Below are 26,388 nucleotides of genomic sequence, written 5' to 3'. Positions count from 1 at the left end.
GATTTGTAATATTTAAGTCTCTACTGCCGTCCAGTGATCTACTCATTATACTGGTGTCTCTTATCACTGAACGTGATATTTAAGGGGAGGCACAGTCCTGTCTATTCACAGTTGGGGGATGTGTGGTTCTGGGTTACTTTAAGGAGGTCTCAGTCAGACACAGGATTTCAATAAACGTTACCCGTAGTCTCACAACTCCAAGAGTTACAATAAAAAGATTGCAAGTCCCCACATTGTTGGGTTTGTTGGTAGGTTCGTCTATCAAGGGGGCAGACATAGAAAGTAGTGGTCTTTATCTGCTGGCGTGCGGCCGGATTTCTGCACTCAAAGCTCTATAAGCTACTTTGGCTCTGGGCTTGTTTTCTTCTGACGTAATACGCCGAAGTCGCGGGCTTGACCTTGTTTGCCTGCATCTAGCTAAGCTCGGGTATATCTCAGCCTCTTATTCTAGCGACTAAGGTGCAAATATCAGGGTGCAGGGATGGCCACCAGGTTTTAAGAGGAGCAACCTTAGAAATGGACTATACTGTCTCCCCTGTTTGGGAACAGACCTGCCATGTCAGTAGTCTAGGTTCGTGGGGGTTGGGGTCCTGAAGAGTGGGGAGTAGCTGGGCTATCAGAATCACTAGTGACACAATTATTTTTACACAAGCGAAGTTTAAGAGGGTTATCAGTTCGAATTACTCGCCAATCCGGGCTTGGTTGAGGTGCTCTCTTCAGATGCGAAGCGTGGACTCAGGAGGAGATGCTATCTACTTTTACAGCTGTGGGAGTAGTCAAAAGGACGATGAAGGGTCTTTTCTACTGGGGCTCAAGATTTTTCGTTCGGTGTCGTCTCACGTAGACAGAGTCTCTCACTTGGAATTGATGAGGTACTGAGATGTCCTCTGGCTGATAGACTTCTCGGATAGAGGCTTACATTTCTTTCTGCACAGCTTCCAGAGCCCGTAACTTTTTAAGCAGAAACTTATTAGTCACACATTCAGAGGATGTATGGAGGTGAGCTGTATTTAGCGGAGCTGGAGCTCTAAATATTATTTCAAAAGGTGTTAGTTTAAAACGGCTGGGGGTGTTTCTGACTCGAAATAAGGCGAAAGGAAGGAGGACTAACTAATTACATAAACTAGTCTCTATGGATAATTTAGTCAGGGTCTCTTTTAGAGTTCTATTCATTTTTTCTACTTGTCTTGAGCTTTGGGGTCTATATGCACAGTGCAATTTCTAATCTGTCTCTAGGATCTTGGCCAATCCCTGACTTACTTGGGCAACAAAGGCAGGACCGTTGTTAGAGCCGATTACTTTTGGGATCTCGAACCTGGGAAATATTTTTTCAAGGATTTTCTTGGACACTATCTGAGCTGTCTCAGTTTTGGTGGGGAACGCCTCTGCCTATCCTGAAAAGGTGTCTAGGAAAACTAGGAGGTATTTATATCTATACTTAGCAGGCTTAATTTCAGTGAAGTCAACTTCCCAGTAGACTCCTGGTCGATCTCTTCGAAGCTTTTTTCCGCATATTACTTGATGTTTGTTCACATTTATTAATTGGCAAGGAACACAATTTCTTACAACTTCGTCTGCTAATTTTTTTAAACCGATGACATGATAAGGGGAATCTTGAACTAGGGTTTTTAGATTATTGGCTCTTAAATGTGTCAACTGATGTAATTGCTTTAAGTATTCTCTTGCCTTTTTCTGGGGCAGGATAATTTTTTTATCTTCTGACTTATACATTCTAAGGGGTGGGGATTTTTGGATCTTTAACTTGTCTATCTGAGCAAGATCTTCAGGGGTATACTGAAAGTTCTTACTACATGTGGCTTCTGGGTACACTTGGAGGGGTAAGATGTTCGTTCTCTGGGCTGCTTGTTTTGCGGCTTGGTCTGCCCTTCTGTTTCTTTGAGCTATTGGAGAGTCACTTTTTTGATGCCCAGGACAATGTATTATTGCTACTTCTCTAGGTCTATGGATGGTTTCTAACAGATCTAAGATTTCTTGTTTATTCTTAACATTTTTCTCGGCAGAAGTCAGCAGCTTTCTCTGTCTATATATAGCCCTGTGTATATGAGCAGTGGCAAAAGCGTAACGGCTGTCAGTATAGATGTTAAGGTTTTTACTTTCTGCCATTTTTAAAGCCTGAGTCAGGGTGACGAGCTCTGCCCGCTGCGCAGAAGTGCCCGTTGGGAGTCCGCTGGCCCATACAACTCGGTCATCATCTACTACTGCAGCTCTTGCCATTTTCTTACTTCTTATGATGTAACTGCTTTTGTCTGTGTACTAGGTCAGGAGTCCCGGTCTTTCTAAGGGGTGATCTCGTAAGTCCCGACGGGTCCTCGTCTCTTCAGCCAGGATTTCCTGGCAGGTATGAAGCACTTTTTTTCTCACATCGGGGAGTAGAGTAGCCAGGTTTAGGATGGCAGGCGGGGCAAATTGTACACGATCACGATTCAGGAGTAAGGTCTGATAGTGAGTCATTCTGGCATTCGACATTTATCTTTCAGGTGGTTGTCGAATTACGCTTTCCAGCGCATGAGGAGCAACTACAGTGAGTTTTTGTCCTAGCGTTAGCTTGTCAGAATCTTTAACTAAGAAGGCCACAGCTGCCATTACTCTCAAACAAGTGGGCTATCTACTACTCACGGGGTCTAATTTTTTAGACAAATAGGCGACAGGTCTCTTCCAAGGTCTCTATTGTTGGGTCAATACTCTTTGAGCTACTCTGTTCCGTTCATCCACGAAAAGGATAAATGGCTTAGTTACGTCTGGCAATGCCAAAGCGGGTGCCGAGAGGAGGGCCTTTTTGATATCATCAAAGGCCTGTTGTTGTTCAGATTTTCAAACAAACGGGGCTGCTCTCTTAGTGAGGGGATACAGAGGGGCTGCCAAAGAAGCATATCCGGGTATCTATAGTCTACAAAACTTTGCTGTCTCCAGAAACTCGCGAACCTGGCGTGCAGTAGTGGGAACCGGAATCTGCGTCACAGTCTGTTTTCGGGCTTCAGTAAGCCACTTTTTCTTATTTCTCAGGGAGTATCTCAAATAAGTCACTTGTTGTTGGCAGATCTGTGCTTTCTTAGCAGATACCCTGTACTCTAATTTGGCAAGCTCAGCCAAAAGGGCTCCAGTGGCTTTTTGGCAAGTTCTCCGAGTAGGGGTGGCTATTAATAAGTCATCAACATATTGTAACAAAGTTACTTGTGGGTTAGAAGCTCGGTAGAAAGCCAAGTCTTGATGTAGAGCTTCGTCGAAGAGGGTGGGCGAGTTCTTAAATCTTTGTGGCAAACGAGTCTAGGTCAATCGTCTAGTAGTTCCTGTGGAGGGATCTTTCTATTTAAAAGCAAACAGCGGTTGGCTGTTCTGGTGCAAGCGCAGACAAAAGAAAGCATCTTTTAAATCTAAAACTGAATACCAGGTGTTTTCCGGGGCCAGGGAGCTTAGTAGGTTATAAGGATTTGGCACGGTGGGGTGAATGTCCTGTGTCTTTTTGTTAACTTCTCTTAAATCTTGTACTGGTCGGTAGTCTCTCGTTCCTGCCTTTTTTACAGGCAGCAAGGGGGTGTTCTATGGGGATTGACATTTTACTAATATCTCCTGTTCTATAAGCTTCTGGATATGTGGCTTAATTCCGTCTCTGGCTTCTTTACTCATTGGATATTGTCTCACAGTTACTGGTAAGGCTGAAGCTTTTAGTTCTATGACTACAGGGGGCTGGTTCTTGGCGAGCCCTATGCTGGCCGTTTCCGCCCAGGCTCCTGGGAACCTGTCAAACTACTCCTGGCTAATTTTGGAGGGCTCTGGTCTCTTAAAAAGACGGTATTCATCTTCTAATCTTATAGTCAGGACGCTTAAACTCAAAGGTTTATTTTCTTGATTGGTCACTAGAGGTTCTCCGGCTTGAAAGGATATTTGGGCCCCCACTTTGGTTAAGATGTCTCTTCTTAACAGGGGTGTGGGGCATTCCGGTATGATAAGGAACGAGTGGCTTACTCGTCTTACTCTTAAATCTACTGTTCTCTGGGTAGTCTACACATATTGTTTCTGGCTCGTAGCCTCGATCACTTAAGATTTTTTATCAGAGAGGGGGCCCTTTGCCTGAGTCAATACAGAATGTTGAGCACCGGTGTCTACCAGGAACTCAACGGGTTGCTCTTCTACTCTCAGAGTTACCCTGGGCTCGGGGAGGGGCTCCGAGCCCCGTCTTCTCTAATCCTCGTCTTCCAGCAGGGACAACACTTTTTTCGGAGGCTTTTTTAGTGGCTTTTTAGGGCATTCTTTTACTTAGTGCTCTTTTTTCTTGCAATATGCACATTGATCTTTATCTAAAGGAGGCCGGTTGCCCAGGTGCCCTGCCTTACTAGTTCTGCCGCTAGAGGGCGGGCGTCCTTTACCTTCTACCACTGCGGCTAAGATCTTTGTTAAATTTTTCTCATGTTTTTTATCTCTTTTTTCTTCTTTACTTTCTCTTTCTTTCTCTTTCCTCAATTTTTTTTTCTTCAGTCTCTCTCTTATGATAAACTTTCTCAGCTTCTTTCACTAAATCTCTCAGCGACAAATCTTGTAAGCTTTTTAATCTCTGAAGCTTCTTTTTAATATCGGGTGCTGATTGCCCAATAAAAGCAAGAGCCACTGAGGCACTGTGTTCCTCAGAAGTGGGGTCAAAGGGGGTATACCGCCTGAAGGCTTCTATCAGGCGTTCTAAGAACACTGCAGGCGCTTCAGTGGCTCCCTGACTGACTTTTCTTACCTTGGCTAAATTGGTGGGGCGCCTCGCGGCCCCGCGAAGACCCGCCACCAGAGCCTGGCGATAGATGGTTAGTCGCTCTCTACTTTCTGGAGAATTAAAGTCTTAGTTGGGTCTGGTCAGTGGGAACCCCTTCTCTATATCATGAGGGAGTTGTGATGGCTGTCCGTCAGCTCGAGGCACGTTCTTTCGTGCTTCTAGGAGGATCTTTTCTCTTTCTTCTGTGGTGAAGAGCACCTGTAAAAGCTACTGACAGTCATCCCAAGTGGGCTGGTGAGAAAACATTAGGGACTCTATCAGTCCAGTTAGTTTCTGCGGTTCTTCTGAAAAAGGAGGGTGGTTAGCTTTCTTAGTTGTATAAATTAGCAGAGGAGAATGGCTAATATTGCAGAGGTTGGAAAGGCGGGTCCCCTTCCTCTCCGAGGATGGGGGCCCCATAAGACCGGAGGGGAAAAATACCCGGTGGGTCTATTGCGGCCTCTCGGCGGCGTCGAGTTCCCTGGGCTGGTCCCGGAAGCGGTCCCACTGCCCCGGTGCCTGAAGCTAGGGGCAGTGGGGGCGCTGGGGCTGGGGGCACCTGGGCTGGAGGCGCCGGGGCTGAGGGTGCCGGGGCTGGGGGAGCTGGGGCTGGAGGAGCCGGGGCTGGAGGCGTTGGGGCTGGGGCAGGAGGGTAGGGAGGGGGATCATCAACTATAAGTAAATCTTGAGTGTCAGGGTGAATTTTGGTAGTCTCTTTTTCCTTGCTCTGAGGTTGAGCCTGGGCCACTAAGACTCGAGAGCTCATTTTCTTTTGCACCTAGGGCTTTACTCAGGGTGGTGGATTTTCTACTAACTCCTGCCAGACTACAATATAGGGTTGCTGATCTGGATGTCCTTGAGACGAACTCTGAAAAACAACAGCTTTTACTGCAAGTAAAGTGGAGAGGTCAAAAGTCCCCTCCGGGGGCCACTTTACATTAACAGTGGGCAACTCGGAGGTACAGAAAGTCTGCCATAGCCCTTTCTTAACTTTTACTGACAAATTGTGTGCCCTCGCTCTCACTTCTGTCCAGTGATCTAACGTCAGACTGAGTGGAGTCGTTACTGTCTGTCCCATGGTCAGTATAACAATTATTAGACACGTACAGAACACAAAAAACAGAGACACACAAAGATTAGACACACAGCGGCCGCACTTAGTTTTCTTCAGATTTCTGACTAAAAACCGAAAAGAATCAGTGGGCTGATACTCTTGGCGCCCGAATATTAACTTTATCTCATCAGATTCACTTTGCCGGAAAAACAGATGAGAGGCCACCAGGCGTCCCTGGCCCTCCAATCTCCCTGAGGCGTCCCCCAGGGTTGCAGCCTGCGGTTCTCCAAGTACGTCTACCGACCGCAGTCTCGATCCCTTTACGGGATCGGGACGACTGCCAGACAAGGGTACCCCTTTTCAGAATTCTGACCGGTCTTACCAAGAAACAGAACACAGAACACAGACAACTCAAGGCGCCACTTAGTCTTACTTTTCTCTCCAAGGGCGACTTTCAGGAGTGAAACGGGGCGAGCGCACAATCCCAGACGAGCCCCCAAATGTTGGATTCTCCCAGAGGAGAGCGCCGCCCTAAATCACTCACAGAAGGCGTCTCTTGATGCAATAAGCAAGAGGAATTTATTCAGAGACCAGCTAGCTGGGGTCTAAGTGTCAGCCCGACGCAGCGGGTCTCAACAAGGACCCCGAGCACTTAGAGTCAGAGGTTTTTATAGCATTTTCAAAAAGGGCAGTATTTTTCCACAAGCACATCACATTGTTTTTCCAAAAAAACACATACATTTTGGCTGACGCCACATCCTGGGGGTCTAGTGAGATAAGATCACCCTCGGAATGTTAGAGTAGTTCTTAGTAAAGTAAGCTTAGTATCTATGATTAACTGATTGAAGTTAGCTAACTAAAAGTTACTGTAATCAACGCTGGCTGACTAACTTGTTTTTCAAGGTTCTAATATTTTCCTATTTTCTTCTTTCTAAGTTAGAAAATAGTGTCTAAGCTTTAAAATAGCTGTACTTATGCTAACTTTCTATCTTTAATAAAGTTGATTCTTAGTAAAGAGTTCTACAAGGGCAGGGCAGGTAGTAGAAGTCCACACCCTAAGCCCTCAGTTCCCAAAAGTCCTCAACTGCCTATAAATTCCCTAGACAATGCACCACCCTGGGCTCTCTTGTCCCCTCCTATCATGAGCCAGGAGCTCTTTCCTCCCACTTTATTTCTAAATAAAAGCCTGTACCTTGCTCTCCTACCTTGGGTGTTTGTGAAGCTTCATGAACAAGAACCCCGGCATCAATAAGAAACTTAATGTCTCATTAAAGACCACTTTGATGTCACATCTTGAGACCACTCAACAAGTCCACACCCCTAGTCCTTTGTCACATTCCTGAAAAATCCTTAAAAGGAGGAACCCCCAACCTTTCAGTGTGCTCCTCTCTCAGGTTGCCCACACTTTCTAAGTGTGTAAACTTTTTGCCTTAAAACTTTTTACCAATCTTTCAGTGTACCTCTCTCTCTGAGGTAGCCCACACTCCCCCCACCTTTCTCTGAAAGTGCATGTAACTCTGGGGAGAGGAAATCCCAGGGCAAAATACCTCTAAAACCAAAAATCAGTCAAAGGGAGAAATGATGTTTAAAACCCATTTATTGCTTACAAACTTCAGTCTGGGACCAGCTCTCTTTCCTGATCCAGCAGAAGCAAAACTAGCACTCCCCTTCACCTCTCAGATTCAGATAAGCCCTCCATTGCCCAAGTAATTACCCATTGCTATGGAGATGAACTTTTATCCACCTCTGAAGAACATCTGTTGATATGCTGATGCACTAAACCCAGGCAAGATATTCTGGAAATATTACAATTTTACGCACAATGCACTTTCTCTCAATAAAACTTAAACCTTTCAGGGCTCCTCTCCTCCCTGAGGTCGCCTGCACTTTTTCTCTCTTTAAATAAGTAACTTAAAATAAATCTTTTACTCTGCTTCTCTACTTCAATAAGTGTCTCTGCCCTTCAATTATTTGTTACGGTGGGGACAAGAACCAGGAAAATAAACAATACCCCCCCCAACAGCATTAATATTTAGAAGACAGGAGAATATCTATGCATTCATTTCAAGGATTATTTCAAGATTCTCCAGAAAATCCAAAGTGTGGAGGGTTTTGCTTTTACTTATTTGATTTGGTTTGGATTTTTTATTTGGGTTTGTTTACTTGCTTGCTTTGCATTGACTAAGAGTACAAATATCTTTGCTTAATAGACAGGATTTGGTACTTCATCAGTTAAAGATGGTGAATGGGGAAATAAATTTGACAACTGCTGTGGGTAAAATTGCAATATTTCCAGATATCTCATCTGGCTTTAGGGTATCTCCAATCAATAGGTGTTTCCAAGGGGTGGAGAGAAGTAGTCCTCTCCAAATGAATAGGTAGTTACATGGCTTATATGGACCTGAGTGGTTGGGTGGAGCTCTCTCTTTTTCTACAGCTGGTCAGGGATGACTTCTTGTAAGAAAAAATAGGTTTCTCCCACTTTATTTCTCCCTTTGACTGATTTTGGTTTCAAAGGTATTCTGCTCCAGGATTCTACCCCCACCCCCCAGAGTTACAACTGCTAACTGCGAATCTCTTTTATAAACGAGGGGAAAGTGATCTGACACTTAAAATTGGTATCATAAACATAGAGGGAAATCACAAATAATTTTTTAAGTAAAGAGTTCATTGAGAAAAAATTCTTTTCTCATAACTGAATTGACTCATTGTGGAAAAAATTGTAACATTTCCAGACTATCTCACCTGGCTTTAGTATATCTGCGTATCAATAGGTGTTCAGACGTGGAAAGAAGTATGGCTTTAATGTATTTGCATCATTCCTCAGGGGTGGAGAGAAGTTCATCTCCATATCAATGGGTAATTAGCTGGGCAAAGAGAATTTATCTGTACCTGAGAGGTGAGGGGGAGGGCCGGTCTGCTGGAGCAGGGAAAAGAGAAATGGCCGCACACTGCAGTTTGTGAGCAATAAACAGATTTTAAACTTTATTTCTCCCTTTGACTGATTTCAGTTTTTAGAGGTATTTTGCTCCAGGATTTCCTCTCCCTGAACTTACACTCATTAATAGAAAAATTAATGTTCAGTGCTTAAAAGGTTCTGCAATCTAAGCCAAGTTAGTATTTTGCTTTTGTTTTCCTTTTAAGGCAAATTTTTAAACAGAGGTGATTTAAAAGAATTACATGAGATAGCCAGAAAGAGAAGAAAAAACAAAAAACAAAAAACAAGTGAACTTGCCAGTACTGTTTTCTGGCCCTGCTTGGAAGGCAGGCCCAATTAAGATAATCCAGTTGTATAGTATCAGAGACATAATTCGAAGTCATTAAAAGATAAGAGTCCTTGGTACACTGGCATTTAGAGGTCCAAATGTTCAGATCCTATGAACTGTTGGGGTTATTTTTGTTTCTTATTTAACAAATATTTATTGACACTGTTACATGTCAGGCACAGGAGCTAAAATAATGAGGCAAATATACATACGTCCTGCTGCCTAGAAGGCAGGACAAATGGTAATCAAATATATCATGATAAAGCAAGATTAGTGCTGAGGAATATCTCTATAAACCAGTTGTTATTATTGTCCTTGTTTTCCTGATAAGAAAACAAAGGAAAAGAAAAGCTGGCTGGTCAGAGTGCACTGGTGTTAACAAATAATTGATCATAGCCAGTTACAGATTTCTGTGTTCCTTTTCCACTCCCACTGTTTCACTAACCTAGAAGGAAAAGAAAAAACAAAAAGAGAAGTGAAACAAGTTACCCCAAGTCACAATTCTAACAGATGCAGCTGAGCCTCAAACCTGGAGAAGGTTTTCCAGCATTCATAGCATTCATGAGTTTTCTTGCTGAGCTAACACTTCCCTCTGAGCAGCTGCTGAGAGAGCCCCTTCTGTAGAAAACAGACACACAATATTGCTTATAATTTCAGTTGTTATATTCAGGATACCCTTTCATTGGTGCCGTGACTTTGGATGAGGTTCTCCCATTGACTTTGCTCTTCCTCTGGGAATCTGAGCTGCTTTGGGAACCCTCACTGCCCGATGGTCCTCCATGGGCTCACCATCCATTTTCCCAGTCGCTTGTCTTCTCAACCAATACTGGCCTTAAATTTGGTAAGTCTCCCCTTCATGGTCAATTTAAATGTCCCTTTGGAACCTGGGAAGTGACCGTTGAGTGTCTGGCACCCCCAAGGGCTCCTCTGGAACAGGGGGCACCCCCAACCACAAATTTCAGAGTCATGGTTGATCCCCATAGCCAATCCTTCTCTGCCTCCCCATGGTGAGAATCCTCATTCACTGAGGCCCCGTCTCCCTTTATCTACTCATAAACTCCTGGTACCAGGTATTGAGCCTCCTCGGCATTTTCTCCTCAACAACTTTGTTAGAGGTGGTAATGACCCCCTAACTGTGTCTGGTCTTCTCTGTGACCTTCTCAATCACTCTAGGATGCCTCAGCGACTTGTGAATGGTCTCATTCTCACCATGGGATCTGGCCCCTCCATTCCCGCAGATTCACCGCTAGGGTGCTTACTCAGTAATCTAAAACCCCTCCACCTCACTCCAGACCTCAAACCTTTTAAGCTTATTTGCTACTGTAATGAGATCTGGCCACAATATTCCTTGGACAATCAGTCCAAATGACCTCCCAGTGGCTCTTTAGATCATAAATTCTCCATGATTATACAATTTCTGTAAGTGCATGGGCAAATGGAAAGAGATCCCATATATCCAGGCTTTCTCCTATCTCTGAACCAAGCCCACTCTCTGTCTCCCTTGCAATCATAAACATCTTCCCCTTGCTCTAAAAAACTTCACCCCACCAACCACCAATTCCCACCACATTCTCTGACTTTGACCCTGCTGATGAACCTCCTCACTACCGATCTCAAACCCCTACAGCTCTCCCTCAACCACTACTTCTTCTTCCGCCCCAACCTCCTTCTCTGCAAGATCAAATTCCCAACCCTCCCAGCTCCCCTAGTGCCATTGCAGGAGCCACACTCCTCCTCCACAACCAGTTCCCCTTCCATCACCCAGTCCTGCACCAAGCCCTCCAGTCACTTGCTCTAGAACCCAGATCCTAGTCCTACTAGGGGAAGTAGCTGGTACAGAGGGCGTCATCCAGGTCCAGGTCCCTTTCTCTCTCTCCCACCTATCTCAAACTGAGAAAAGATTAGCCTCTTTCACCCCTAACCCAGCTACTTACATAAAAGAGTTCCAGTACCTAACTCAGTCATATGATCTTAGCTTTCATGATATTCACATGATCCTATCCAACACACTTTTGCCTGAGGAGCATAGGCGAGTCTGGGAACAAGCTAGAACTCATGCCGATGAGGTTCACCAAACTACTCCAGCTCATCCAATTGGTGCTGAGGTGGTTCCTGACCGAGACCCTAATGGGACTATAATTCAGCAGGGGGAGTCACCAGTTGAAATCAATTCATCACCTACCTTGTGGTGGTTCTCATGAAGTCAGCCAATAAAGCCATTAACTATGAAAAACTCCAAGAGATTATTCAGGATAAAAATGAGAATCCCTCTATGTTCCTAGATCACCTCGCCAAAGCTCCTTTACAATATACAAACCTAGACCCTGAGACCCCAGATGGGAGACAATTATTAATGACCTACTTCTTCACCCAGAGTTTCCCCAACATTAAGGCTAAACTTAAACGTCTAGAGAAGGGACCCTAACTCCTCAGGCAGAAGTCCTGGCAGTGGCCCTCAAAGTATATAATGGAAGAGATGAAAAGGCCCATAAACAAAAATATCAAATGCTGGCTAAGGCCTTTCAACCTACCCCAACTACTGGTGCTTGGGTATCCTCACTTCCTAAGAAGCAGCCAGGAGGACCTCCTGGTCCATGCTTCAAATGTGGTCAAAAGGGTCATTGGGCTAGACCCTGCCCAAATCCCCAGAAGCCCCCCCTGTCCATGCCCTAAGTGCCATCAGGAGGGTCACTGGGCTGTTGACTGTCCTCACACACTGAGAGGTGCCAGGCCATTCAGCTCTAACACTCCACACATAGACCTTCTGGGTCTGGCAACTGATGATTGAGGGGGCCCAGGACTCCTCCACTCGACTACTAACATCACTGTACAGGAGCCCAGGGTAACCAATGTGGTAGCGGGTAGGCCCATCTCTTTCCTTTTGGACACCAGGGCCACCTACTCAGTCCTAAAGGAGTTTTGGGGACCTACCTCCCTTTCAGTCCTATATAGTCAGGGTAGAGGGCATACCCTATCAGCCTTTACAAACTCCCATGCTTCACTGCCTCTTTAAGGGCATTGCTCTCTCCCATTTCTTTTTAGTTATTGCCTGTTGTCCAGTTCCCCTTATGGGAAGGGACCTATTGTCTAAGCGAGGGGCCTCCATCACCTTTACTTTTAGCCCACGCCTCAATCCTGACTCACCTTCGATCCCTTTTCTACTTGCTCTCCAAACCATTCCAGACCCACCTCCCTCCCCTTTTCCCTTATCCTTTGTCAAGTTAGCCCCATAGTCTGGGATACCTCTACCTCCTCCATCGCCACCTGCCCATCCATCACCATCAAACTCAAAGACCCTGCCTCCTTCCCCTCACAATCTCAATACACCTTCTATGAAAGAGCCTTTTGAGAACAGCCAAATCCCCTTACAACACCCTGATACTGGCTATCAAAAAACCTAACGGCTCTTATAGGTTAGTTCAAGATTTAAGAATTATCAGTGCAGCTGTTATTACAATCCATCCAGTAGTCCCTAGCCCCTATACTTTATTGTCCACCATTCCTGCTTCCACCACTCACTTTTCTGTCCTTGACCTCAAAACTGCATTCTTCACAATTCTCCTCCATCCCAATGGGACCACTTACACCTTAAACTTCACAGACTTACAAATCCTCCAGTAATCTACTCTACAACACAAACAGGACCTCCTTACAGCTGCATAAGGTGGCATATGTGCCCTACTCCAAGAACAATGCTGCTTCTACACCAACAAATCTGGTCTCATCCAGGATGGTGCAAAACACCTCTATGAACAAGCCTCCAAACTCCTAGAAAACTCCCTTAACTATCCGTTCCCTTACCCCTTCAATTGGCTTCTGCCCCTCCTAGCCCCTATTACCTTTATTCTTCTTCTTCTCCTTTTCCTTCCATGATTCATTAACCTATTCCAAAAATTCATTCAAAATCAAATTTTGATAATTTATAACCATACTGTCAACCAGTTACTCCTCCAGGGCTATAAAGGCCTTCTCACGAGGAAACGAAACCAGCTAGATAACATCATGAATCATCTCAGGATGCCCACCCTTCCCCAACTCTACAGCAATGGCCTTGCTAACCCCAGAATCTGCACCTCCTTCCAGGAGGAAGTAGCTAGAGAATAAGATTCTAAGCCCAGTTCCCCAGAGGCCCAATTAAGAAAAGAAAAAGATGGGAATGAAGGCAAATTCTGGCTCACTAAGACCTCCACCCATTAAGATCCAATCACCAACGACCAGATGGTCACCCACCCCTTAAGATCCAATCACCAACACAGAACAGACTCTACCCCTACTCCTTAAAAACACCCTTCCTCACCCACGAGCTGCTGCTCCCTCTCTCTGGGGGCAGCCATTTTCTCTTTCAGATAATAAAATCTCTTGCATGGGTCCGTGTCTCCTGAGTCATTCTGGGGTAAGGAGTGTCATGGAGAGAACCCTTTCACCCAGCTGTATCTACAGCAACATCTAATAACTGGTGCACAGTGACAAGTGAATAAATAATGTTTGCAAGAATAAATTACTGAAGAAATACAGCAGTCACCATTTCAGGGGCATTATCAAATGAATACTAATAATTCACTTCACAACAGACTCTGTAGAAGAGAGTTTTTTATTGTCTGTTTGTTTTTACCAGGATATAACTTGAAAGCTGAAATCATTCTCTAAAATTGGAAATTGTAAGGCTGGAGGCACCGAAGGGAGGGGTGAACAAGTCAGACGAGCTCAGCCCTCACCAAATAAGGAAAGGGGGCAGCAAAGCCCCCAACCCTGGCTTGGTAAGGGAAAGAGACCAACAGATTCCAACCTAATGACTTGCCGAAATCAGTGGCTCCTGCCCCCTCCCAAGCTGGAAAAGGAGTAGTAACCTTCTAGTCCTTTGTCTACTCTAAAGGCCAATGACATGTGCCTTAGGCTAGCCAATCCTCGTGCCACTGAGACCTATGCTATCCCTCCCCCAAACATCTTTATAAACTCACTGCCTGCCCTGCTGGGCATGGGTTCTCCAGCCTGTGACTAATCAGACTGGCAAACATTGCCCTGGATTGTGCCCTATTAAACTTTTGGCTCCTTTGTTGCCTCCTCACCTGGTCATTTTGGCTCAATTTTACCTTACATCTGGTGCTGAAACCCGGGAAGGAGATAAGGTGCAGGGCGGCTGGCCACCGGTAGCTCCCACCCCTCCTTCCCTGATCTGGGGCCTCTGCCTACTCTCAACACCTCAGATGGTGACTCAGTGAGTCCCTCCTTTCCTCTGGTCTGTTTTCCCAGTTCTGTCTCCACCTGGTTCAGTTAACTTTCAAATCATAGCTATGTCCAGGTTCTCTGTACATTAAGCCTGTCCTGGTCCCGAGATAGAGGAGACGTCCTCATCCAGGCTCCCAGATCTCTGGGGAAGAGTATGATACTTCCCTGCCTGTCTCCTCCTAACCTGAGCGAGTTTGGGACGCTGGGTTCACCAGTTTAGGGGCTCCAGGAAACAGGTAACAGACATGGGGAGCCAGTCCTCTAAATTGGAGGCTCAGACCCCTCTGTGGTATCTCATATCCAATCTGGGAACCCAAGATATAGTGGAGGAGATGTGTAAATGGAAACTGGTCCAACTCTGTTCTCAGACTTGGCCCCAGTATCCTCTGGACAATCAATCTCACTGGCCCCTGGAGGGAACTTTTGATTTTCGCCTCCTCACCGCCCTAACTAATTTCTGTCATGGTACTGAGAAGTGGTCTGAAGTCCCATATGTCCAGTCCTTTTGGACATTGCGCTCCCACCCTGACCTTTATGTTAAGTGTTCAATGACCCAGGTTCTCCTGGCCCATCTCCAGTTAAGGTTTGTCAGCCTCTTAGTTTGCCCAGTCCTTCCTCCTTTTCATATCCGTCAGAGAATCTCGGTTGCCTGCCTCCATCAGCCCACATTCACCTCCCCCTCTCACCGCAGCCATCTTTAGGTCCTTTGTCCTCACATGCATCACCGCCATCTTTAGGTCCTTTGTTCTCAGCTACACCGTCTTCCTGCTCCTTTCCTCTTCCGGTGTCCATGCCACACCCTCCCCCTCTCCTTCCGTCTTCACTGCCCTCTTTCCCCACCAGAACAGGCTCCTCCTGCACCCTGGTTCTGGAAGCCATGGACAAGACTCCTCCCAGCACAGACCTGTCTCCTTTCTCTCCCGACTCTACACCCCTCCCCACACCCGCCGTTCCCAGTTTGTATCCTCCTCTTTCAGCATCACTGCCATCTTGTCCCTCACTTCCTGTTCCCAGCCTGCCACCATCTTATGTGCCTGCACCGCCCTTAGCACCCAGTTGGTCTAGCCCTCCAGTCACCAGATCCAAGGCCCAGCAGCCACCCCAAACAAAGGCCCAACTAGTAGCCCCTCTCTGAGAGGTTGCAGGGGCAGAAATGGTTGTCCAGGTTCACACCCCTTTTTCCCTAGGAGACTTATCCCAGATTGAAAAATGCCTGAGCTCTTTTTCCTCTAACCCCATAGTTTATACCAAAGAGTTTAACTACCTAACTCAGGCCTACGAACTTACCTGGCATGATATACATGTTATCCTAACCTCCACTCTTACCTCTGAGGAATATGACCGTGTTACCTCCACTGCCTGGCATTGTGCAAATGAGGCCCATAACATGGATCAGGCCAAGCCAATTGGAATGGAGGTGGTTCCTCTCACAAACCCCCAATGGGACTATAATACCCAAGATGGGGGAAGTCAGTGGGACTAAATGCTCTGGTATTTATGGGCAGGTATGAATAAGATGGCTCAAAAGGCCATTAATTATGATAAGCTGAGAGAGATTACTCAGAGACCTGATGAGAACCCAGTCTGTTTCCTTAACTGGCTCACCGAGGCTCTCTCTATACATACCCACCTTGACCCCAACTCATCTTTGGAGTCCACGGTGTTGGCTACTCATTTTATTACCCAGTCAGCCAGAGACATAAGACATAAGTTAAAAAAGGCAGAGGAGGGGCCCCAGACTCCACTCCATGACCTGGTAACCATGCCCTTTAAAAGTCTTTAATACTCATGATGAAGAACATGAGAGGAGGATAGCATCCTGGACCCGAGCCTTCACGGCAGTCCTACAACTGGCAGAACAGGGGTCTCATCACACCAAAGACTGGTCAGGAGCTTGTGAGCCTCCAGGATCTTGCTTCTGGTGTGGTCAGGAAGGCCACTGGGCAAAGAGATGCCCCAACCCGACCAATAAGCTGACTAAACCCTGCCTGGTTTGCAGTAAGAGAGGTCATTAGAAGGTAGAGTTCCCAGCTGGAGAAGGTCTTCCCACTGTCACAGAGTCTCGTGAGAGGCAGGGTCCCTGAGGGACTCCCCTCCAGACCTGCTGAACCCACTCGAAGACTGAAGCTGTCTGGACTCAAACACTCCTATCACCCTTGCCAGGCCCAGGTCCACTCTGTGGGTACCAGGTAAGTTCATCTCCTTTTTGGTGGACACAGGGACTACCTACTCTGTTTTACCTTCCTTTCATGGGCATTTGCATCCTTCCCAGGTCCCAGTCATGGGTGTCACGGGAATCCCCTCTAAGCCTCTGGAGACAGGTCCAGTAGCCTGCATGTTTGAGGGCCATCCTCTTACCCACTCATTTCTAGCCATCACATCCTGTCCTATCCCTTTGTTAGGGAGGGATCTCCTATCCAAGCTTGGTGCCTCTATCTCCCGGCCACTTAGTCATCCCCAACCAAGTTCACTCATCACCCTAGCCAGGATAAGTTGTGGCCCTGAGGCCTCTGTGGACTCTCCTGTACCATCGACAGATGTTAACCTGATGGTCTGGGACACCTCTACTTCTGTAGTGGTGAGCCACCATGCGCCAGTCCTCATCTACCTCAAGGACCTTGTCTCCTTTCCTTCTAGGCCCCAATTTCCTATTTCCCAAGCCCATCACAAAGGCATCCAACCTATCATTAACCGTCTTCTTTCCCAAGGGCCTCTGGTACTAATTCTCCCTGTAACACTCCCATCCTTCCAGTCAAGAAGCCATCGGGGCCTACCAGCTTGTTCAAGGCCTGCGGATAATCAATGAGGTTGTAGTCCCTCTTCACCTGATCATCCCTAACCCTTATACTCTCTTGTCTCAGGTTCCCCTGGACACCTCCCACTTTACAGTTTTAGACCTTAAGGATGCATTCTTCACCATCCCTCTACACCCCAATTCCCAGTTACTGGTTGCCTTTACCTGGGAGGACCCAGACACTTGCAGAACTAGACAACTAACTTGGACGGTCCTCCCTCAAGACTTCAGGGACAGTCCTCACCTCTTCGGACAGGCACTGGCAGAAGATCTGTCCTATCATGACATGGGAGTCAGCACTCTCCTCCAGTAAGTCAATGACCTCCTCCTATGTAGCCCCACAAAAGAGGCCTCTGCTCAAGACACAGCTTCCCTCCTAAACTTCCTGGCTCAGTGGGGATATAGAGTCCATTTAAACTCAGTTATCCACCCCACAAGTTACATATCTTGGAGTGGCCCTAACTCCTTCTTCCAGGGCACTCACGGTGAACCGGACAGCCTCCATTAGAGCTCTTCTACCACCCACCTCAGGAGCTGAGATCTTGTCACTTCTCAGACTTGTGGGGTTTTTCCGATAGTGGGTCCCTAACTTTGCCTTATTAGCTAGGCTTCTGTATGCTGCTGCCAAAGAAACACCCTCTAGGCCACTCACCTCTCCTACAGCAGTGGCTCATGCTTTTGAAGAACTGCAAAATGCCCTCCTCTCCTCACCCCCACTTATGCTGCCTAACCCTAACAAACTTTTTCTCTTATATACTACAGAAAAGACGGGAATAGCAACTGGGGTGCTGGTCCAGCCAGTAGGACCCAGACATCAACCAGTCACTTTCCTGTGAAAACAACTGGATCCCACCGTTAAGGGGTGGCAACCCTGCCTTAGAGCCCTGGCAGCGGCAGCGTGCCTTGCCAAAGAAGCTCTAAAACTAACCCTCCTACAGGTGATAACCATATAGTCTTCTCATCACTTACAGGACCTTCTGGGCCACAAATCCTTGGCCTCTCTCAGCCCATCACAAGTGTGGAAATTTCACCTCCTATTTATTGAAAACACCCAGTTAACTTTACGGGTGTCACCATCATTACACCCAACCACCCTCCTTCCTCCTTCCAGTTCATCTGCCACGCCCAGCCACTCCTGCACTGAGCTGGTGGAAACCCTTCGACTCCCACACGAGGGTCTCCAGGACACGCCTCTCACTGAACCAGACTTAACTCTGTTCATGGATGGAAACTCAGTCAGGGATTCAAATGGATGCCGGTGGGCAAGCTATGCAGTAGTTTCCTCCTCCTCAGAAACAGTGGAGGCGGCTCCCCTGCTGATGGGGACCACCTCTGAAAAGGCAGAACTAGTAGCCCTCACCCGAGCCTTACAGTTGATGGCGGGCTTTAGGGTAACCATTTACACCAACTCAAAGTATGCTTTCCTAATCACACAGAGCCATGCGGTGATCTGGAAGGAAAGGGGATTCCTCACTACCCGATTGTAAATGGTCAAACAATTCATCACCTACTCCAGGCCTTACAGGAACCCAAGGAGGTGGCTATTGTTCATTGCCAGGGACACCAGACAGGTACCGACCAGGTCACTAAAGGCAATGCTCTAGCTGATGCTACTGCCCGACAACTAACCTTGGGTCCTGATTATTCCCCAGTATTGTTTCTCTCCCCCTCTATAACTCCTAATTATTCCAAAGAGGAAAAACAACAACTTTTAGACCAGGGTGAAATGGCTGGACAACAGGGATGGATACATCTTAAGGACAGGATAGCCCTTCCCCAGAACCAGGCCAGAGAAATCATATCTACAGTTCACCAATTCCTCCATATTGGTCCAGAGGCTACGTACAGGTTTCTCTCCCCTATCTTCACCCAACCTGGGCTCCGAAAAACCATTAACCAGGTACATATGGCTTGCACCACCTGTCATCATGTTTCTTCTCAATGCACCCTCAAACACCATGTGGCCCTCCACCAGCTGCAGGAGTGCTACCTGGACAGGATTGGCAGATTGATTTTACCCACATGCCTAGGCACAATAAGCTCAGATATTTACTGGTCATGGTTGATACATTTTCAGGTTGCTTCGATGCCTTTCCTACCTGCCAAGAAACTGCGTCAGTGGTGGCAAAGACGTTGGTGGAACACATCATCCCTCATTTTGGCCTCCCAATGTAGCTCCAGTTGGACAATGGACCAGCTTTCATCTCAAAGGTCACACAACTGGTGGCTGACTCTCTAAATATCTCCTGGAAACTACACATACCCTATCACCCTCAGTCCTCGGGTAAGGTGGAAAGGGCCAATGGCCTTCTCAAGGATCAACTTAACAAACTGTCCTTAGAGGTAAAGACCTCCTGGCTAGACCTATTCCCAATTGCTCTCACTCGATTGCGAGCAGCCCCTTGGGAACCCACCAGACTAAGTGCCTTTGAGTTAATGTATGGTAGACCCTTCCTTCTAAACACAGGCCTGCCTACAACTCCACCCCCTCTAGCCTCCTACTACCTTACTTCTCACTCCTAAGACATCTCATCAGGGAACATGCAGGCCAGTTCCTGCCTCAACCCACCTCACCCTTGGATCCAAGAATCATGGAAGTTCTACAGCCGGGAGACAAAGTCCTTCTTAAAGAACTCCAAGCATGGTGGACGGGACCAAACACAGTGATCCTTACCACTCCCACGGCTGCCAAGCTATTGGGACACTCCCCGTGGTACCACATCACCAGGCTCAAATGAGCACCCAGTCATGATAGGTGGAGGTCTAGAGAGACACAGTCCCTCCGTTTGCACCTTACTTGCACTGGTGCTGGACACAATGACTCATCCAGCTCTGGCAAACTGGGTCTGTAACCAGTGCATCATATTGGGTATGCTCCAACTACACCGATTGGTCTCCCAGACATGCTACTTTCAAAAAGTGCCTTGTCAGCAGGGAGACCAATTGTACTGGGCCACTGTAATGTTAAGAGATTTCCAAACTAGCTGTCCAGGAGGAGTCGGCAAGACCATTTCCTGGGTACGAGACCCTCCACCAAATCCCCAAGGAAAGCTCGCCTTTCCATTCCTTCATCCAGGCTGCCTGCTACGAATGAGCCTCCATCTGTCTCTCATCTTCAGGACAATAGTACTGGACGGGGCGAAGCCTGGGTAATCATGCTGGATATGTCTTTCCTGAGAGACAAGGACAACATATCTGCTGGAACCTCCAGCCACAGATAGAGAGGTTGGACAGTAGAGGTGCACAAGACTATGCTGGTACATCAGTAGTCGCCCCTTCCCCTCCAAACCTCCTCCGGTCTAGCACCTGCCTTAACCCTGCCCATGCCACCCCTCCTCAGCCAGAAGTAGCCAGATGGACTCAGTGCCCATTATAACCAAAAGGCTGGAATATAAGGCTGGAGGCACCGAGGGAGGGGTGAGCACATCAGACGAGCTCAGCCCTCACCAAATAAGGAAAGGGAACAGCAAAGCCCCCAACCCTGGCCTAATAAGAGAAAGAAACCAAGAGATTCCAGCCTAATGACTTGCCAAAATCCCCGGCTGCTGCCCCCTCCCAACCTGGAAAAAGAGTAGTAACTTTCTAGTCCTTTGTCTACTGTAAAGGCCAATGACACATGCCTTAGGCTAGCCAATCCTCGTGCCACTGAGACCTATGCTCTCCCTCTCCCTAACTTCTTTTTAAACTCACTACCTGCCCTGCTGGGCATGATTTCTCTGGCCTGTGACTAACCAGACTGGCAAACATCACCCGGGATTGCGCCCTATTAAACTTTTGGCTCCTTTGTTGCCTCCTCACCTGGTCATTTTGGCTCGATTTTACCTTAGAGAAATATGATTCCTTTACTTGCCAATGGTAAGACAGTCCTCTCTAGGTTAACATTAAATAACACAAAAAAATCCCCAGGTCCAGCTGACTGTAATTTGATGAATGGTATTAATCCTCATAAACACCGTGTCCCTCAGAAAATGTGGGGAATGTGTTACTGAACTGACCTGGGTTCGCTTTTTGGTGAGCTGAAATCAAAAGCCTTCACCCGAAGTAATTGGCTCACAAAGTAAATTTTATCCGCAGCAAATCAGGAGACCATGGGGCATCATGTCTCAAAGCCACGACTCGCTGCCTGAGGGGAAGCAGGTTCCTTTTATTCTGGGGGGATGAATGTCCTAACAGGGAAGTTCTGTGGCTGCATGTAAAGTGGGGTGAAGTGGGCACAGGTGTGTTAGCTGATCATGCTTCTGCACACATCCTGTACCTGGATTTGTGTTATGCTCCCCGAGCGTGTGTCACCATGGTTGCGAGGTGAAGGGCTGCTCTGGAGCACCTGCTGGCCTGTGCGCAGACGCCTCCCCTGAGGTGAGGCTTTGCCCGCATTTGTGCAGTTTGGTGGTTACACTGCTTCTGGGAACTTAACTGAAAAACGACTTTGAAAAACGTCACGTCTTAACATAAAAATGGGTCAAAACAAACGGTTTCAAGCTGCTCAGGGCGTTAGCCAGTGTCAGATGGGGTGGGGCTGAGCATTGGTTAGGAATGGAGGCACAGAGGGTACTCAAGAGTGTGCACCTTGCTAGTGGTGAAGGTGCAGCTGGCATTTGGATGGGCTGTGCCATACCTCAGGTTGCCATGGTTTGACAATACTAATCCTCAGAGTCATCCAGCTACTGCCTGGGTGACCAGTTAGCCCTTCTCTGATGACCAATAATGATGTTTAGATTGTTCTTTCCATTTAAAATGGAACAATATACCTGGTGTATGATTAAGAATACCCATGCATAAACTATCATGTACTACTAATAGTATCTGAAGTTGCTTTTATACTTGGATGGCAACTTGGTATTAAGGACCTTACGTTCTTATTAAAACCGTTAATTTGTATGCCTCACAAAAATCAAATATTTCCTGAATTAGTAAAATGAAATATTGTTTTTCTTCAAATAAATATTTAATCTCTAATTATTTATTTATTCTATTTGCCAAACACCATTAATATACATTGCAGGGTTAGTGCTGTATATCTTGTTGTTTTTTTAAAATTAAGAACCAATTTAATTTCAAAGAAATTAAAACTGATGACATTGCTCATATTATCAAAATACATAATTAATACTGACAGCAGGGCTTTAGAAAATTCAATGAAACAAGTGCTAATTAATTGCCTGAAGTGGATAAGCACTATGTCAGGTGCTTTGGGGAATACAAAGATGTTTGAGATAGGATTCCTTCCCCAAAGATACTAGAATATAGACCAAGGGAAATTATAAATGAAAAGGACAAAGGAGATCATAATAAATGGCATAAAGGAAATACAAATGAAAAGGCACTGACTAGAGAAAAAGAAAAAGTCCAAATATGAAGACCTGAAGATTCGTGGAAGGGGAGGGGTTTGGACTGTAATGTAAAAATCGATGCTATAGGCTGGATATTAGTGTCAATCTCCACCCGCCACACCACCACAACTGGTGTGTTGAAACCCTAATGCCCAGTGTGATGGTATCAAGAGGTGGGGCCTTGAGAGACGCAGTGTGGAACCCTCATGAATGAGATTGGGGCTCTTATAAAGGCAGCCCAAGAGAGTCCCCTGTTTTCCCTTCCCCATGAGAGGACATGATGGGAAGTCAGTAGCCCAGAAGAGGGCTCTCACCTGCCCATGCTGACACCATGATATGGGAGTTCCCAGCCTCAAGAACTGTAAGAAATAAATTTCTGTTGTTTGTAAGCTGCCCAGTCTGTGGCATTTTGTTATAGTGGCCCAAGTGGATTAAAATAAATGGATAGGAAGGCAAATGAATAGTAGTGATTGTTATGCAACAGTGCGAAGGTAATTAATGCCACTAACTTGTACTCTTTCTAAATGGTTAAAATGGCAAATTTTATGTTACATGTTATTTTAACATATATATTTTAACATAAAAGGTTGTTCCTTGGTTGCAAGTAATTTTTTGAAGAAGGGAACATAGATAATAGATGTTCTAAACTCTGTCCTATATAAAGTGTCTTTCTTCTGCTCATATACATCAACAACTGGCTGGCTGCCTATGAAATTCTTGAATTTCCCCTCAAAGCTTATTGCTGAGTTATCTTTACCTTTTTAAACATCTTTTTGAGATATAATTTGAATACCATGCAATTCACTTATTTAAGGAATACAGTTTGATAGTTTTTCATGTATTACATTATTAATTTTTAAAATTGCATAAATATGTAACATAAAACTTGCAATTTTAACCATTTTTAAAGAATACAGTTTAGTGGCATTAATTATATTCACACTGTTGTGTAACCATTGCCACTCTCCCTTCCCAAAACTTTTTCACCACCCCAAACAGAAACTCTAACAATTAAGCAAACCCCGATTCCTCCTCATCTCAGCCCCTGGCAACCTATAATCTTCTTTCTGTCTCTATGAATTTGCCTACTCTAGATACCTCATATAAGTAGAATTATATAATATTTGTCCTTTTGTGCCCGAGTTATTTCACTTAGCATAATGTTTTCAAGGTCCATGTATCAGAGTTTCATTACTTTTTAAGGCTGAATTATATTCCATTGCATAAATACATGTCTTTTATCTGTTTGTTAATGGATACTTGGGTTGTTTCCACTTTTTAGCTATTGTGAATATGCTGCAGTGAACTGATACTTACAAGTATCTGTTCCAGTCTTCGCTTTCAGTTCCTAGGACTTAGCAAGGCTGGGTCACATGACAATAGCTTTTTGAGGAATTACCCACTCTTTTCCATAAGAGCTGCAGAACTTTACTTTCCTATCAGGAATGTACAAGGGTTCTACTCTCTCTACATCTTTCCTAACACTTGCTATTTTTAATTTTATTTGCAATAGGCATCCTAATAAAAGTAAAATGGTACATACCATTGTAGTTTTGATTTACATTTCCCTAATGATTAGTAGTATTGAATGACTTCTCATGTGCTTATTACCATTTGTATATATTCTTTGGAGAAATACCTACTTAAATCACTTGCTCATTTTTGAATTGGGTTGTATATTTTTTGTTTTCATTGTATTATGGAAGTTATTTATATATTTGGATAATTAATCCCTATCAGATATGTGATTTGTGAATATTTTCTCCCATTCTGTGGGTACTTTTCACTCTACTGATAGTGTCCTTTGATACACAAATGTTTTTAGTTTTGTTGAAGTTCAATTTATCTATTTTTTTATTTTATCACCTATGCTCTTTGTGTCATATCCAATAAATCATTCTAAATCCAATGTTGTGAACATTTTCTCCTATGTTCCCCTATGTTTTCTTCTAAGATTTTTATTGTTTAAGCTATTAAGTTTAGGTCTTTCATCCATTTTGAGTTAATTTTTGCATACGGTGTACATAAGAAACCAAGTGTATTCCTTTGCATGTGAAATCCAAATTTTGCCACTCATTTGTTGAAAAGACTGTCCTTTATTGAATGATCTTGGCATCCTTGTCAAAAATCAATTGACCAGGGACTCTCTTGTTCCCTCCTGGTGTGAGCTGGGAGCCTGTCCTTTCACCCTATCTCTAAATAAAAGCCTGTACCTTGCTCTCCTACCTTGAGTGTTTGTGAAGCTCATTCTTTGGCTTTGTGAACAAAAACCCCGGCATCATCTTTTGGGGCTCGCCCAGGATAACTTCAGAGGCCTTCCTTAAAGCTTCCCACATCTCAATGGACTGAATATAACAAACCCTATACATTAACAGTGCATGTGAAGAGGCAGATTCCTCCTGATGTGCCAAAGACACAGAAGAGCCTTAAAGGGACCCTCATGCATCCAGAGCCCACTGGGGCAGCCAGAAGAGTTCCTGCAGGAGTTGAGATGATTAATAGTAAAGTGGGGAGTGAATCCTCTCATGTGTGTGATGATTCTCAAAAACAAGAGAAGGACATAAATTGTAACCAACAAGAGCAAGAAAATGTGTTGCTATGAGGAAAAAACACAAAAGCCAGCAGGCTGGCCCTTCACACATGCAAAATTGTGTTAAAGAGAACCAGGGAATATCAGGATTGAGGCAACACCTAGAAACACCAAGCGATGAAGATAATGATTCCTCTTTCAGACATGTCTTTCTTCTTCATGTGGTCCTCATTTTGGGGATTCTGATACTGTGACATCGGATGAGGATAAAGATGTCACTGCAAGACATTCCCAGGGAATATTGAATGCTCAAAGTAGAACTCATAGTGCACGATGCCAAAAGTGGCCTCGCACTGAGACCGAATCAGTCTCAGGACTGTTAATGGAAAGACCCTGTTTTCATGGCAGTTCATTAAGGAAACTTCCATGCAGAAAGAGGTTTGTAAAAAAGAATTCCTCACAGAGGACACAGAAACAAAAAAAGAGGATGTTAATGCAGAGGAAGAAACAAGAAGTGCCAGCTCGCAGAAAATATGCACTGCTCCCTAGTTCCAGTAGTTCCAGTGAGAGTGAGCTCAGGAACGAATCCTCTCCTCACCCATCACCTGCAGGAGAGGAAGATGTGTTTGTTTCTGCTGCTGAAAACCACCAAAACAATCCACCTCTTCCTTCAGGACCTATCAATGAAATTGAGGAAGATGTGGTGGTTTCAGAAGCTCCCTCCACTCCCCAGGTCACTGCCTATGCAGAAATTGATGTTACCTTGACTGACAGTGAGGTGGAGACCATGATAGCTGGAGAAAGTGATCAGTCTCCTTCAACCCTTGGACACTCCAGATAACCCTGGAGCCAAACTTCAAGCCTCCATACAAGTCGGCCACAGGAGCCAAGCACCTACAGCAGGATTTCTACTGTGATGCAGCCTTTGATGCAGAATGCAGCAGAAGTTGTGGACCTCACTGTTGATGATGATGAAGACGAACTTACTGTAGTACCACTCACTTGTTCAAGAATGGAATCTCAGACCATAAGCACTTGCATTCACAACAATTCAGATTCATCTGCCTCTGAGCAGGCCTCTGATATGGCTTCAACTGTCACTAGTAGTCAAGCCTCCACAGTGTCAGAGATGTTAGCTCCTCTTACAAGCAATAATATTACTGGTACTTCTATAGGAGATATGCTTAAAAAAACAGGCTGGGGAGAGGGATTTTTCATTACTTTTGTTAGAAAAAGTATTGTTTTAAGGATTTTAGCTATGTTAGCAAAAGTGTAATCTTAGAGTGAACATCGTATGTGAGCAAAGTCATCTCTATTACACTAAAATTTCATATTTGAGGTGCTGTATGTTATCAAAGTATCATAACACAACTGAAAGAGATTGGGGGCTGTCACCAAAAATATGAGCAGCAACAAAAGAAAACATAGGTAA

The 26,388-nt window shown here is 45.3% G+C and overlaps 1 protein-coding gene across 1 annotated transcript; it reads left to right on the top strand.

Annotated features, from left to right (window-relative positions):
- Positions 1–720: 720 nt before the first annotated feature.
- On the top strand, positions 721–26,232 carry LOC118929335 (E3 ubiquitin-protein ligase Arkadia-like). The gene is given in 10 exon segments (XM_057505363.1): positions 721–872; positions 2,133–2,253; positions 2,499–2,542; positions 16,402–16,491; positions 17,055–17,109; positions 17,164–17,405; positions 18,208–18,487; positions 24,753–25,017; positions 25,020–25,151; positions 25,154–26,232. Coding segments are annotated over 10 exon segments (2,460 nt in total).
- The last annotated feature ends 156 nt before the right edge of the window (positions 26,233–26,388 follow it).

This window comes from Manis pentadactyla, chromosome 8 (assembly GCF_030020395.1).
Source record: "Manis pentadactyla isolate mManPen7 chromosome 8, mManPen7.hap1, whole genome shotgun sequence".
NCBI lineage: Eukaryota > Metazoa > Chordata > Mammalia > Pholidota > Manidae > Manis > Manis pentadactyla.
The sequence above is the reverse complement of the archived record's forward strand: the minus strand, read 5'-3'. Positions and strand labels throughout refer to the sequence as shown.